At 44.6% G+C, this 12,990-nt stretch overlaps 1 protein-coding gene across 3 annotated transcripts in view; it reads right to left on the bottom strand.

Annotated features, from left to right (window-relative positions):
* Nucleotides 1-12,298: 12,298 nt before the first annotated feature.
* Nucleotides 12,299-12,990, bottom strand: part of LOC124884116 (cilia- and flagella-associated protein 44-like) — a 48,990-nt gene continuing 48,298 nt past the window's right edge. For all 3 annotated transcript variants that reach the window (XM_047391785.1, XM_047391784.1, XM_047391783.1), the window contains exon 32: nt 12,299-12,616. In XM_047391785.1, the coding sequence (XP_047247741.1) occupies nt 12,368-12,616 (249 nt within the window). In that variant the 3' untranslated portion in view covers nt 12,299-12,367. The remainder of the gene's footprint in view (nt 12,617-12,990) is intronic.

Raw genomic sequence — 12,990 nt, 5'->3', positions numbered from 1 at the left:
AATATACTACTTTCATACCTCTACCCCTTACTATAAGCAAATGAAAAATTAAAAGACACTCAAATTTACACAACTTTCACCCCTTCTAGCAGCAAAGTGGAACCACTTGCACACACCATTCCACTGCAGCCACACTCAGGGAGACAAGGCCTTTCCATACATGCCTCACTTGTCATCCTACCACCTACCGTGCCAAAGTTCACAACCCTCGCACACTCCCACAACAGCCTCTCAGGTCCTTCGCACCCAACACCCTTCTTCATAGTGGAGATCAATATCAAAGACAAACACTACAAACTTCATTTTCACATATCTTATAGAGCTCTTCGAGCCCGATCCAACCCTGCTACTCCCAACTCTCTAACACGCTCACTTCAAGAGTTACGGACAAAGGTCACCAAAGGTCAAGTCACCTCAAAACACCTACTTCACCTCTTTTAAACCCAAAACACTCATCTATCACCTCACATGACCCTTTTTACTAAACCTAAGGTCACAGGACTGCTGGCAAACTACCACTAACACTTGCTCATATTCACCCACCCAATCACCCCTTAGGACACACCCACTCACTTCAGGACACACCCACTCACCCACCCACTCACACACTTGGAACCACCCACTCACACTTTGATACACAACACACTCTTAAACACCCACAATCACACCCCACAACACTCTGCCATACACCTCTCACACTTGGCCACGCCCACACTTGCACCCATTTTTCAACATTTCACAAAGGTTCAAGGACCCCGGCATGTCACCCCTCCTTTTACTCAGGGGGACCCCCTGAGCACCAAGAACCAACTCCCAACTCCATACCACCTTCCTACCCAGACTTGGACTTGGCCCCAAAATCAATGGGAGTCTATGGCAGCTATATGAAGGGAGTCACCTAGAGACGCCAAACTTCCTGGGGACCTGGCAGCCCCCCAGGGGAGTATACACACCAACTTTGGTCCATCTACCACTTATACTTTTCGAGTAATTGAGAACGTGCAACTTTTTTCAATCAGTGGGTGTCTATGGCAGCTATGTCAAAGGAAGGGGCTACATCCACCAAATTCACAGGGTACCTGGGGCCCCCCTAGAGGGTGCTACAGCCCAACTTTCAGCTCCCTAGGACTTTTACTTTTCGTGTTATTGAGAACGTGCAAACTTTTTTTTTGGCTTTCATCCCCTTACCTAACCCTAACCCTAACCCTAACCCTAACCCTAACCCTAACCCTAACCCTAACCCTAACCCTAACCCTAACCCTAACCCTAACCCTAACCCTAACCCTAACCCTAACCCTAACCCTAACCCTAACCCTAACCCTAACCCTAACCCTAACCCTACCCTAACCCTAACCCTAACCCTAACCCAACCCTAACCCTAACCCTAACCTAACCCTAACCCTAACCCTAACCCTAACCCTAACCCTAACCCTAACCCTAACCCTAACCCTAACCCTAACCCTAACCCTAACCCTAACCCTAACCCTAACCCCTAACCTAACCCTAACCCCTAACCCTACCCCCTAACCCTAACCCCTAACCCTAACCCTACCTAACACTCACTCACTTTAGGACACACCCACTCACTTTAGGACACACCCACTCACACTTTGACACACCCACTCACCCACTCACACTTTGACACACCCACCACACCACTCACACTTTCACTCATTATGGACCATTTCAGGAAGGCTTTCTACCCACCCATGTCACCTCTCCTTTTACTCAGGGGGACCCCCTGAGCCACCAGGAACCACCTCCCAGCTCCATAGCACCTTCCTACCCACAGATACAACAACACAAAGGGGCCCCATAATAAAGTACTTATGTCTCCAAATGGAGTCATGTTTGTACTCAAACAACTCGGCATCCCATGACAAATACAACCACCATGTCCTTGCCTCAATCCCACCTTTCTATCCCAAGTTATGCCCAATCTACAGGTTCTAAAAGGCCTACGGAAACCAACGAAATATATGTCATTCGGACTCACCTACAGTACCCCAATATACTACTTTCATACCTCTACCCCTTACTATAAGCAAATGAAAAATTAAAAGACACTCAAATTTACACAACTTTCACCCCTTCTAGCAGCAAAGTGGAACCACTTGCACACACCATTCCACTGCAGCCACACTCAGGGAGACAAGGCCTTTCCATACATGCCTCACTTGTCATCCTACCACCTACCGTGCCAAAGTTCACAACCCTCACACACTCCCACAACAGCCTCTCAGGTCCTTCGCACCCAACACCCTTCTTCATAGTGGAGATCAATATCAAAGACAAACACTACAAACTTCATTTTCACATATCTTATAGAGCTCTTCGAGCCCGATCCAACCCTGCTACTCCCAACTCTCTAACACGCTCACTTCAAGAGTTACGGACAAAGGTCACCAAAGGTCAAGTCACCTCAAAACACCTACTTCACCTCTTTTAAACCCAAAACACTCATCTATCACCTCACATGACCCTTTTTACTAAACCTAAGGTCACAGGACTGCTGGCAAACTACCACTAACACTTGCTCATATTCACCCACCCAATCACCCCTTAGGACACACCCACTCACTTCAGGACACACCCACTCACCCACCCACTCACACACTTGGAACCACCCACTCACACTTTGATACACAACACACTCTTAAACACCCACAATCACACCCCACAACACTCTGCCATACACCTCTCACACTTGGCCACGCCCACACTTGCACCCATTTTTCAACATTTCACAAAGGTTCAAGGACCCCGGCATGTCACCCCTCCTTTTACTCAGGGGGACCCCCTGAGCACCAAGAACCAACTCCCAACTCCATACCACCTTCCTACCCAGACTTGGACTTGGCCCCAAAATCAATGGGAGTCTATGGCAGCTATATGAAGGGAGTCACCTAGAGACGCCAAACTTCCTGGGGACCTGGCAGCCCCCCAGGGGAGTATACACACCAACTTTGGTCCATCTACCACTTATACTTTTCGAGTAATTGAGAACGTGCAACTTTTTTCAATCAGTGGGTGTCTATGGCAGCTATGTCAAAGGAAGGGGCTACATCCACCAAATTCACAGGGTACCTGGGGCCCCCCTAGAGGGTGCTACAGCCCAACTTTCAGCTCCCTAGGACTTTTACTTTTCGAGTTATTGAGAACGTGCAAACTTTTTTTTTGGCTTTCATCCCCTTACCTAACCCTAACCCTAACCCTAACCCTAACCCTAACCCTAACCCTAACCCTAACCCTAACCCTAACCCTAACCCTAACCCTAACCCTAACCCTAACCCTAACCCTAACCCTAACCCTAACCCCTAACCCTAACCCTAACCCTCTACCACTTTCCGTTCACGAGTTATTTGCCGACTGACCGATCCTCAGGTGGTGTTCTTGCCTTAACCTAACCCTAACCCTAACCCTATCTATCACCTCACATGATGCTTTTTACTAACCCTAAGGTCACAGGACTTGGCCACACCCACTCACCCAGGACACACCCACTCACACTTAGCCACACCCACTCACTTAGGACACACCCACTCCCACTTAGCCACACCCACTCCCACTTAGCCACACCCACTCACTTAGGACACACCCACTCACACTTAGACACTCCCACTCACACTTAGCCACACCCACTCACTTTAGGACACACCCACTCACTTTAGGACACACCCACTCACACTTAGCCACACCCACTCACCCACTCACACTTTGACACACCCACTCACCCACTCACGACTTTCACTCATTATGGACCATTTCAGGAAGGCTTTCTACCACCCATGTCACCTCTCCTTTTACTCAGGGGACCCCCCCTGAGCACCAGGAACCACCTCCCAGCTCCATAGCACCTTCCTACCCACAGATACAACAACACAAAGGGGCCCCATAATAAAGTACTTATGTCTCCAAATGGAGTCATGTTTGTACTCAAACAACTCGGCATCCCATGACAAATACAACCACCATGTCCTTGCCTCAATCCCACCTTTCTATCCCAAGTTATGCCCAATCTACAGGTTCTAAAAGGCCTACGGAAACCAACGAAATATATGTCATTCGGACTCACCTACAGTACCCCAATATACTACTTTCATACCTCTACCCCTTACTATAAGCAAATGAAAAATTAAAAGACACTCAAATTTCCACAACTTTCACCCCTTCTAGCAGCAAAGTGGAACCACTTGCACACACCATTCCACTGCAGCCACACTCAGGGAGACAAGGCCTTTCCATACATGCCTCACTTGTCATCCTACCACCTACCGTGCCAAAGTTCACAACCCTCGCACACTCCCACAACAGCCTCTCAGGTCCTTCGCACCCAACACCCTTCCTCATAGTGGAGATCAATATCAAAGACAAACACTACAAACTTCATTTTCACATATCTTATAGAGCTCTTCGAGCCCGATCCAACCCTGCTACTCCCAACTCTCTAACACGCTCACTTCAAGAGTTACGGACAAAGGTCACCAAAGGTCAAGTCACCTCAAAACACCTACTTCACCTCTTTTAAACCCAAAACACTCATCTATCACCTCACATGACCCTTTTTACTAAACCTAAGGTCACAGGACTGCTGGCAAACTACCACTAACACTTGCTCATATTCACCCACCCAATCACCCCTTAGGACACACCCACTCACTTCAGGACACACCCACTCACCCACCCACTCACACACTTGGAACCACCCACTCACACTTTGATACACAACACACTCTTAAACACCCACAATCACACCCCACAACACTCTGCCATACACCTCTCACACTTGGCCACGCCCACACTTGCACCCATTTTTCAACATTTCACAAAGGTTCAAGGACCCCGGCATGTCACCCCTCCTTTTACTCAGGGGGACCCCCTGAGCACCAAGAACCAACTCCCAACTCCATACCACCTTCCTACCCAGACTTGGACTTGGCCCCAAAATCAATGGGAGTCTATGGCAGCTATATGAAGGGAGTCACCTAGAGACGCCAAACTTCCTGGGGACCTGGCAGCCCCCCAGGGGAGTATACACACCAACTTTGGTCCATCTACCACTTATACTTTTCGAGTAATTGAGAACGTGCAACTTTTTTCAATCAGTGGGTGTCTATGGCAGCTATGTCAAAGGAAGGGGCTACATCCACCAAATTCACAGGGTACCTGGGGCCCCCCTAGAGGGTGCTACAGCCCAACTTTCAGCTCCCTAGGACTTTTACTTTTCGAGTTATTGAGAACGTGCAAACTTTTTTTTTGGCTTTCATCCCCTTACCTAACCCTAACCCTAACCCTAACCCTAACCCTAACCCTAACCCTAACCCTAACCCTAACCCTAACCCTAACCCTAACCCTAACCCTAACCCTAACCCTAACCCTAACCCTAACCCTAACCTAACCCTAACCCTAACCCTAACCCTAACCCTACCCTAACCTAACCCTAACCCTAACCCTAACCCTAACCCTAACCCTAACCCTAACCCTAACCCTAACCCTAACCCTAACCCTAACCCTAACCCTAACCCTAACCCTAACCCTAACCCCCTAACCCTAACCCCCTAACCCTAACCCTAACCCTAACACTCACTCACTTTAGGACACACCCACTCACTTTAGGACACACCCACTCACACTTTGACACACCCACTCACCCACTCACACTTTGACACACCCACTCACCCACTCACACTTTCACTCATTATGGACCATTTCAGGAAGGGCTTTCTACCCACCCATGTCACCTCTCCTTTTACTCAGGGGGACCCCCTGAGCACCAGGAACCACCTCCCAGCTCCATAGCACCTTCCTACCCACAGATACTACAACACAAAGGGGCCCCATAATAAAGTACTTATGTCTCCAAATGGAGTCATGTTTGTACTCAAACAACTCGGCATCCCATGACAAATACAACCACCATGTCCTTGCCTGAATCCCACTTTTCTATCCCAAGTTATGCCCAATCTACAGGTTCTAAAAGGCCTACGGAAACCAACGAAATATATGTCATTCGGACTCACCTACAGTACCCCAATATACTACTTTCATACCTCTACCCCTTACTATAAGCAAATGAAAAATTAAAAGACACTCCAATTTACACAACTTTCACCCCTTCTAGCAGCAAAGTGGAACCACTTGCACACACCATTCCACTGCAGCCACACTCAGGGAGACAAGGCCTTTCCATACATGCCTCACTTGTCATCCTACCACCTACCGTGCCAAAGTTCACAACCCTCACACACTCCCACAACAGCCTCTCAGGTCCTTCGCACCCAACACCCTTCTTCATAGTGGAGATCAATATCAAAGACAAACACTACAAACTTCATTTTCACATATCTTATAGAGCTCTTCGAGCCCGATCCAACCCTGCTACTCCCAACTCTCTAACACGCTCACTTCAAGAGTTACGGACAAAGGTCACCAAAGGTCAAGTCACCTCAAAACACCTACTTCACCTCTTTTAAACCCAAAACACTCATCTATCACCTCACATGACCCTTTTTACTAAACCTAAGGTCACAGGACTGCTGGCAAACTACCACTAACACTTGCTCATATTCACCCACCCAATCACCCCTTAGGACACACCCACTCACTTCAGGACACACCCACTCACCCACCCACTCACACACTTGGAACCACCCACTCACACTTTGATACACAACACACTCTTAAACACCCACAATCACACCCCACAACACTCTGCCATACACCTCTCACACTTGGCCACGCCCACACTTGCACCCATTTTTCAACATTTCACAAAGGTTCAAGGACCCAGGCATGTCACCCCTCCTTTTACTCAGGGGGACCCCCTGAGCACCAAGAACCAACTCCCAACTCCATACCACCTTCCTACCCAGACTTGGACTTGGCCCCAAAATCAATGGGAGTCTATGGCAGCTATATGAAGGGAGTCACCTAGAGACGCCAAACTTCCTGGGGACCTGGCAGCCCCCCAGGGGAGTATACACACCAACTTTGGTCCATCTACCACTTATACTTTTCGAGTAATTGAGAACGTGCAACTTTTTTCAATCAGTGGGTGTCTATGGCAGCTATGTCAAAGGAAGGGGCTACATCCACCAAATTCACAGGGTACCTGGGGCCCCCCTAGAGGGTGCTACAGCCCAACTTTCAGCTCCCTAGGACTTTTACTTTTCGAGTTATTGAGAACGTGCAAACTTTTTTTTTGGCTTTCATCCCCTTACCTAACCCTAACCCTAACCCCTAACCCTAACCCTAACCCTAACCCTAACCCTAACCCTAACCCTAACCCTAACCCTAACCCTAACCCTAACCCTAACCCTAACCCTAACCCTAACCCTAACCCTAACCCTAACCCCTAACCCTAACCCTAACCCCTAACCCTAACCCTAACCCTAACCCTAACCCTAACCCTAACCCTAACCCTAACCCTTAAAAATTTGGCTTATGGTATTTTGGGTTTGATGCCTAAAACCTAAAATTGAGTTTGTGTTTGATTAATAATTTTTTATATAATATTTTTAATATATATTTGTTTATATACTTTTTGTCTTTAAATTTATGACCTACCCTGATGTCTTACCCTAAACCTAAGGTCTCAGGGTTATTGCCTAAAACCTAAATTCACTGGGTGTTTTAGTGCCTAAACTTAAAAGTTTGGCTTATTGTATTTTTGGCCTTGATGCCTAAAACCTAAAATTATTAAGTTTATATATGTTTGTTTATATACTTTTTATTTTTAAATTTATGGCCTAGCCCTGATGTCTTACCCTAAATCTAAGGTCTCAGGGTAGTTGCCTAAAACCTAAATTCACTGGAATTATTTATTACACCTGAACACCTGGGTTTAACCCTAACTTACAAGCCTGTTAAAAGCTTGATTCATGCTTTATTTCACACCTGGTGGGTTTGCTTACTTTAAAAGTTTTCTTACTTTAGTTTGACCTGTACACCTGATATTTCCCATCTCAGCTTTTCTCTTTTTATATTTCTGTTCATGTTTCTACTGTACAGATGGTTTACACCTGGTTAAGTCCACTTCATCTTGCAAAAATAAAAGTCCGTTTTTCACTTACCCAGCATGCATTGCGCATACTGTCAACTTCGTTTTTTTAAAGATTAATTCATTTTTAAAAAACCTACTATGGTCTCTCTGAACCCTTATACTTTATATAATTGAGCTCAGGTGGCCTTACTCTATCACACCAAGGAGACTAATTAGGTCTTGAAGTGTAACAATTGCTGTCACCAGGACTGAACTGGCTAGCTGGCTTAGTGACCCCTGGGCCGTTTCTGAGTTTTCATTCAAGAAGCAGGTCTGAATTCACACCTTTCTGGTAAGTTTTCTCACCTTGTTAAAGTGGTTGTGAACTGTTATGGACCATCAACTAAGCATTCCAGAGGTTATGCGGTGTATGAAACGCTGGAAAAGCTGCTCAAAATTGAACTGGCATCTGGGGTGCCTGGATGGTGACAGTTTGCTGTTGCCATTTTAGGTTGCCCCTCCTGGAGGCTGGCAGGGTGGTCACAGTTTGCTGTGGCTGATCCTGTTTGTCCTTTGGGGCCATCAATTTGAGCTATTTCCACCGCAATTTACAAAATTAAACAGAAAGTGGTGTTTGCCAATCCTCTTGTGAAAATCAGTGGTATTCACTCTAAAACCGATTTTCAACTTTAACTATTACACTTGTGCAAAACTGCAGATTGCTATGGTTGTTCCTGTAAACCTCAGTGATGTTCACTCTACAAACCGATTTGCAACTTTAACTATTAACCCTGTGTAAAACTGCAGATTGTTGTGACTATTCCTCATTTTGTGCTATTTTCACCAAACTTTAGAGAAACTAAGACAAAGATCTGTGTTATAATGGTGTTTGCCAATCCTCTTGTACAAAACAGTAATGTTCACTCTAAAACCGATTTTCAAACTTAACCCGGTACAAAACTGCAGATTGCTATGACTGTTCCTGAAAATAACAGTGATGTTCACTATAAAACCGATCTTCAAACTTAAACCGGTACAAAACTGCAGATTGCTGTGACTGTTCCTGAAAATAACAGTGATGTTCACTCTAAAACCGATCTTCAAACTTAAACCGGTACAAAACTGCAGATTGCTGTGACTGTTCCTGAAAATAACAGTGATGTTCACTCTAAAACCGATCTTCAAACTTAAACCGGTACAAAACTGCAGATTGCTGTGACTGTTCCTGAAAAAACAAGTGATGTTCGCTCTACAACCGACCTTCAAATTTACCTGTTAAGATTATGCAAAACCTAATTTATATGACACACACCAAGACTTGATCAATCTTGGCTGGGCCTTCCTCGGGTTAGAGTGTATAGTGATAAATGGCCGAAACACTCAATGACACCCGAGGTCCACTACTGATGATGTGTCTAATCCTTTAATGTTTAATCTCTAACCATTCAATATTTAATACTAAATGTTTACCATTTATGGTTCAACTATAGGCGTTTTTAGCTTAATTTTGCTTCAATCCTGAGCTATTCTTCAATTTCATGTTTTCGACTGCTGTTCTTCTTTTCCTCACTACTGATTTTTCTGTATTTTACACTGTAAAATAGAATCTTTCCACAATTTTAGTTTTTCAGTAACCAGCCTTTCAGGACTTATCTTACAGTGGGATTAGGACCTCAGCATTTATTTAGTAAGTTAGCTTGTTTGAAGGAGAGCTTATACAGCCTTAGCATGTTATACAACTCTGACTTTAGCTCTTTATTATTATTATTATTACTATTATTACTACTATTTCCTCTGCTTGGGTGCGTCCAAGGACATGAGAGCTGCGGACGGCGTGCGACGGCCAGTGCATTACCTTTGACTTTCCAGTTTCAACCACTCAGTCGCTGGACGAGTTGGGGAGAGTCACCGAGAGAGAAAAATTGCCTAACCCTAACCCTAACCCTAACCCTAACCCTAACCCTAACCCTGAGGCAGTCAGAGTGTTGTTCTCTGCTTTGTCCAGCAGGGGCTACCAGAGGTCTTTTCTGAGGAGATGTTTAAAGAGCCTGCCTGAATGCCACCCACAAAAAGAAGAGAAGGGGCCCTTACTTCCTTTTTTAGCAACTTTTTCCCCCTTTAATGTGGAGCTGTCCGGAGTCCTGAAACAGAACTTTGCACAGTTCCAATCTAGCAGTGGAAGGCTGACCACGCTGAGGGTCATATCTGCTTTCAGGAGGAATAAAAACCTCCAGGACCTATTAGTCCATGCAAGGTTGGGACCTTCTCCATTTTCTCCCAACCAGGATAGTACAGGAGATCTGGTTTCCTTCAGGCCCCAGAAGTGGCTTCAAAACCACAAAACAGGCAAGGTTTATTTAATCACAACACAAGGGGGATTAGAAACACATAACTGTGTGTTTTTATTGTATTGCACTGAGTGTCATTTCAGGTTTGTGGGAGAATCTGAACACTCTTTATACCATAAGATCCTATTAATCAAACTAGAAGTAAATAAAAAAATAACCAAACAACCACAATGTCCCACAATTGATCATTTTATTAAGCATAGTTGGACAGCAGCCCAAATCATGTTGCTCCAACAGAATCCGTCCTGGAATAGAGGACAAAGAGTTAAATCTGCCAAAACTTGGAGGGCAAAACTAGGCCTTCCACAAAACAATTAGCTTTTATAATCAACACTTTTAATCAGTTTTATTTTCTTATTTTCAGCATAATTAAGTCCTGGCCTCTCATCAGATTGGGGTCTCAATCAGGGGAATCTATCGACGAACAGGGTAGGGCCCATGCACTGGTTTCCATCCTTAGGATGGAGACCATTATTATTTTCTCACTTGTTCCCCAGCTAATTTCAACCCATTAAGTTCATTCATAATGGTCACAACATCTGAGGTCTGTTGTATTCTTGCTGAGTTTTGACCTGCTGTCACTTGCAGTAATTTGGGTGTTTTATTTACAAGTCTGAGACCTGTAGCTCAAACAATTCCTGACTGTGACCTCCCAGACAGTGGCAGAGGCTGTGAATGCTGTTCAGTTTGAGAGAAGAGCTGCATTTTATTCCGCTGGAAGAGGGCTGGTTTGTATGAGGAAGTGAGTTATTTACTTTCATATTTGTAAGATGATGAGGTCCGAGAACGTTTACATGGAGAAAATCATGCAGAATGTGTCTCTGCACAGCTGGGTGTCCGAATAATTGGAAACATAAAGCTACAGAGAAGAAAATTAATCTGTAAATTTAAATCAAGATCCCATTCTTCACCCACCATTCATCTCTATTTCTTAAACCTGTTGGCAGCTGATGGTCATTTCATTCCTGACTTTTCACCACGGGATGCTTTTTACCAAAGATTCATCAATTCAAGTTTTCTACCTGCTATGAGAACCGACCGTTTAAAGTAATTTTCTAAATTTTACTCAGAGTCTGCAGTAGGGAAATAATGTTATATGACTCTGATAAATAATATCTAACAACAGAAAGTCAGTGACAGCTACTATGGTTCGATCAGATGTACTAATCTATCATATTTTAGAAGATTCAACTGGACCACAATAAATGGGATTTTAGTGCTGTACAATATTTCCAGAAAACAGTTTATAAGTAAATTAAATCACAAGTAAGATTTGAGTATTTATCTCATACTTCCTGACAACAAGAAGCAGCAAGGTCCGCAATAACATTTCTTCTCTGCGTGACCCAAAACCCTCCAATGTGACCCAACCAAACTCCATTAAGTTCTGGTAAGGGTATGTAAAGTACCAATGAGGCTTCTTCTGAGCTTTCTGTTTGGGACACTCAGGTTGCTGATTTATCCAAAGCTTCAGTACATATTTACAGGCTCAGATAGACAGGAGCTCCATGAGTGAAGCTGGTGTTTTACTTTCCTTTTTGCAACAAACCTGCCAACATGTAACTCTATGCGTTACATTAACGCTCAGGTTGGACACCTGCTTTACTTGCACAATGATCACCTGCACTGTTGTATTGCTCTTGCATCTTATACTGCTCTATATTTACTCTCACTCACTTAAAACTGTGCACATATATTTATATTATATTGTAGATATGTTTATACTGTTTCATTTGTATTGGATTGCACCGACTACGCCAAAAACAAATTCCTTGTATGTCCAAATACGTACTTGGCAATAAAGCTTTTCTGATTCTGTTTCTGATTCTCTGCAGCCCATCGTATCCTCATCAGTTACCAGCCGGGTCAATCTGCTAGAACACTTTAATCCTTATAAATTAGAGGGTTTTTCCTAAATAATTACAGTAGTTTTTGGAGTAAAACCTTCCAGGAAAAATTACATTTTTCATTTTGTTCATGTACGATTTTATTTATGGCAGAAAACGTTATAACATTAGCTGCGTTGCTCTTGCGCCACCTACTGGTGGAGTTCTGGCCAGTTAGAGGCTCCTTGTATGGATTTATCACTGGTGGGGGTGGGCAGCGGGGTCATCGGAGCCAGTCGGGCACAGTTGTGGGGCAACACATGTCCTCCTCTAGAGGACAGCAGGCTGATGCGTTTCTGGAGAGCTTCAGCCTGCTGTGATTGTTTTTTTAACAGCTCCTGGAGCTGCTGGATGGCGTCCTGGTTCACACGTCTCCGGTGGTCCTGGAACTGCTGCCTGCCCTGGAGAAACACAAACACGATGTTAGGAAAGGGAGCTATCAAATCTTGCGGATGGAACCTGAAACTGTGCACTTCTGAATCTAACTACCGGCCACTGGGGGGGCAGCAGAGCAAAGATATGCAGGTTTATCTCAATTAATTAGAATATCTGCAAGCAGTTATTTAATTAGGTATGCATATTTATGACCCATATTTATATTTATGATTGCTGCAAAGTCAACGCCAGTGACTGTCCACTGTCTCTACATGCTCATCCAGGAGGAGTGAATGCTGCAAGTCACTGACTGGATGCAATCTGCTGGGTTTCCTTAGATAGAAAAACTTTTTATCCAATTTGAATAAATAACTGAATCTGACTGAACTGTTTGATAGTT

This window comes from Girardinichthys multiradiatus, chromosome 18 (assembly GCF_021462225.1).
Source record: "Girardinichthys multiradiatus isolate DD_20200921_A chromosome 18, DD_fGirMul_XY1, whole genome shotgun sequence".
NCBI lineage: Eukaryota > Metazoa > Chordata > Actinopteri > Cyprinodontiformes > Goodeidae > Girardinichthys > Girardinichthys multiradiatus.
Note: the sequence above shows the minus strand (reverse complement) of the source record. Positions and strands in the feature narration are given on the sequence as shown.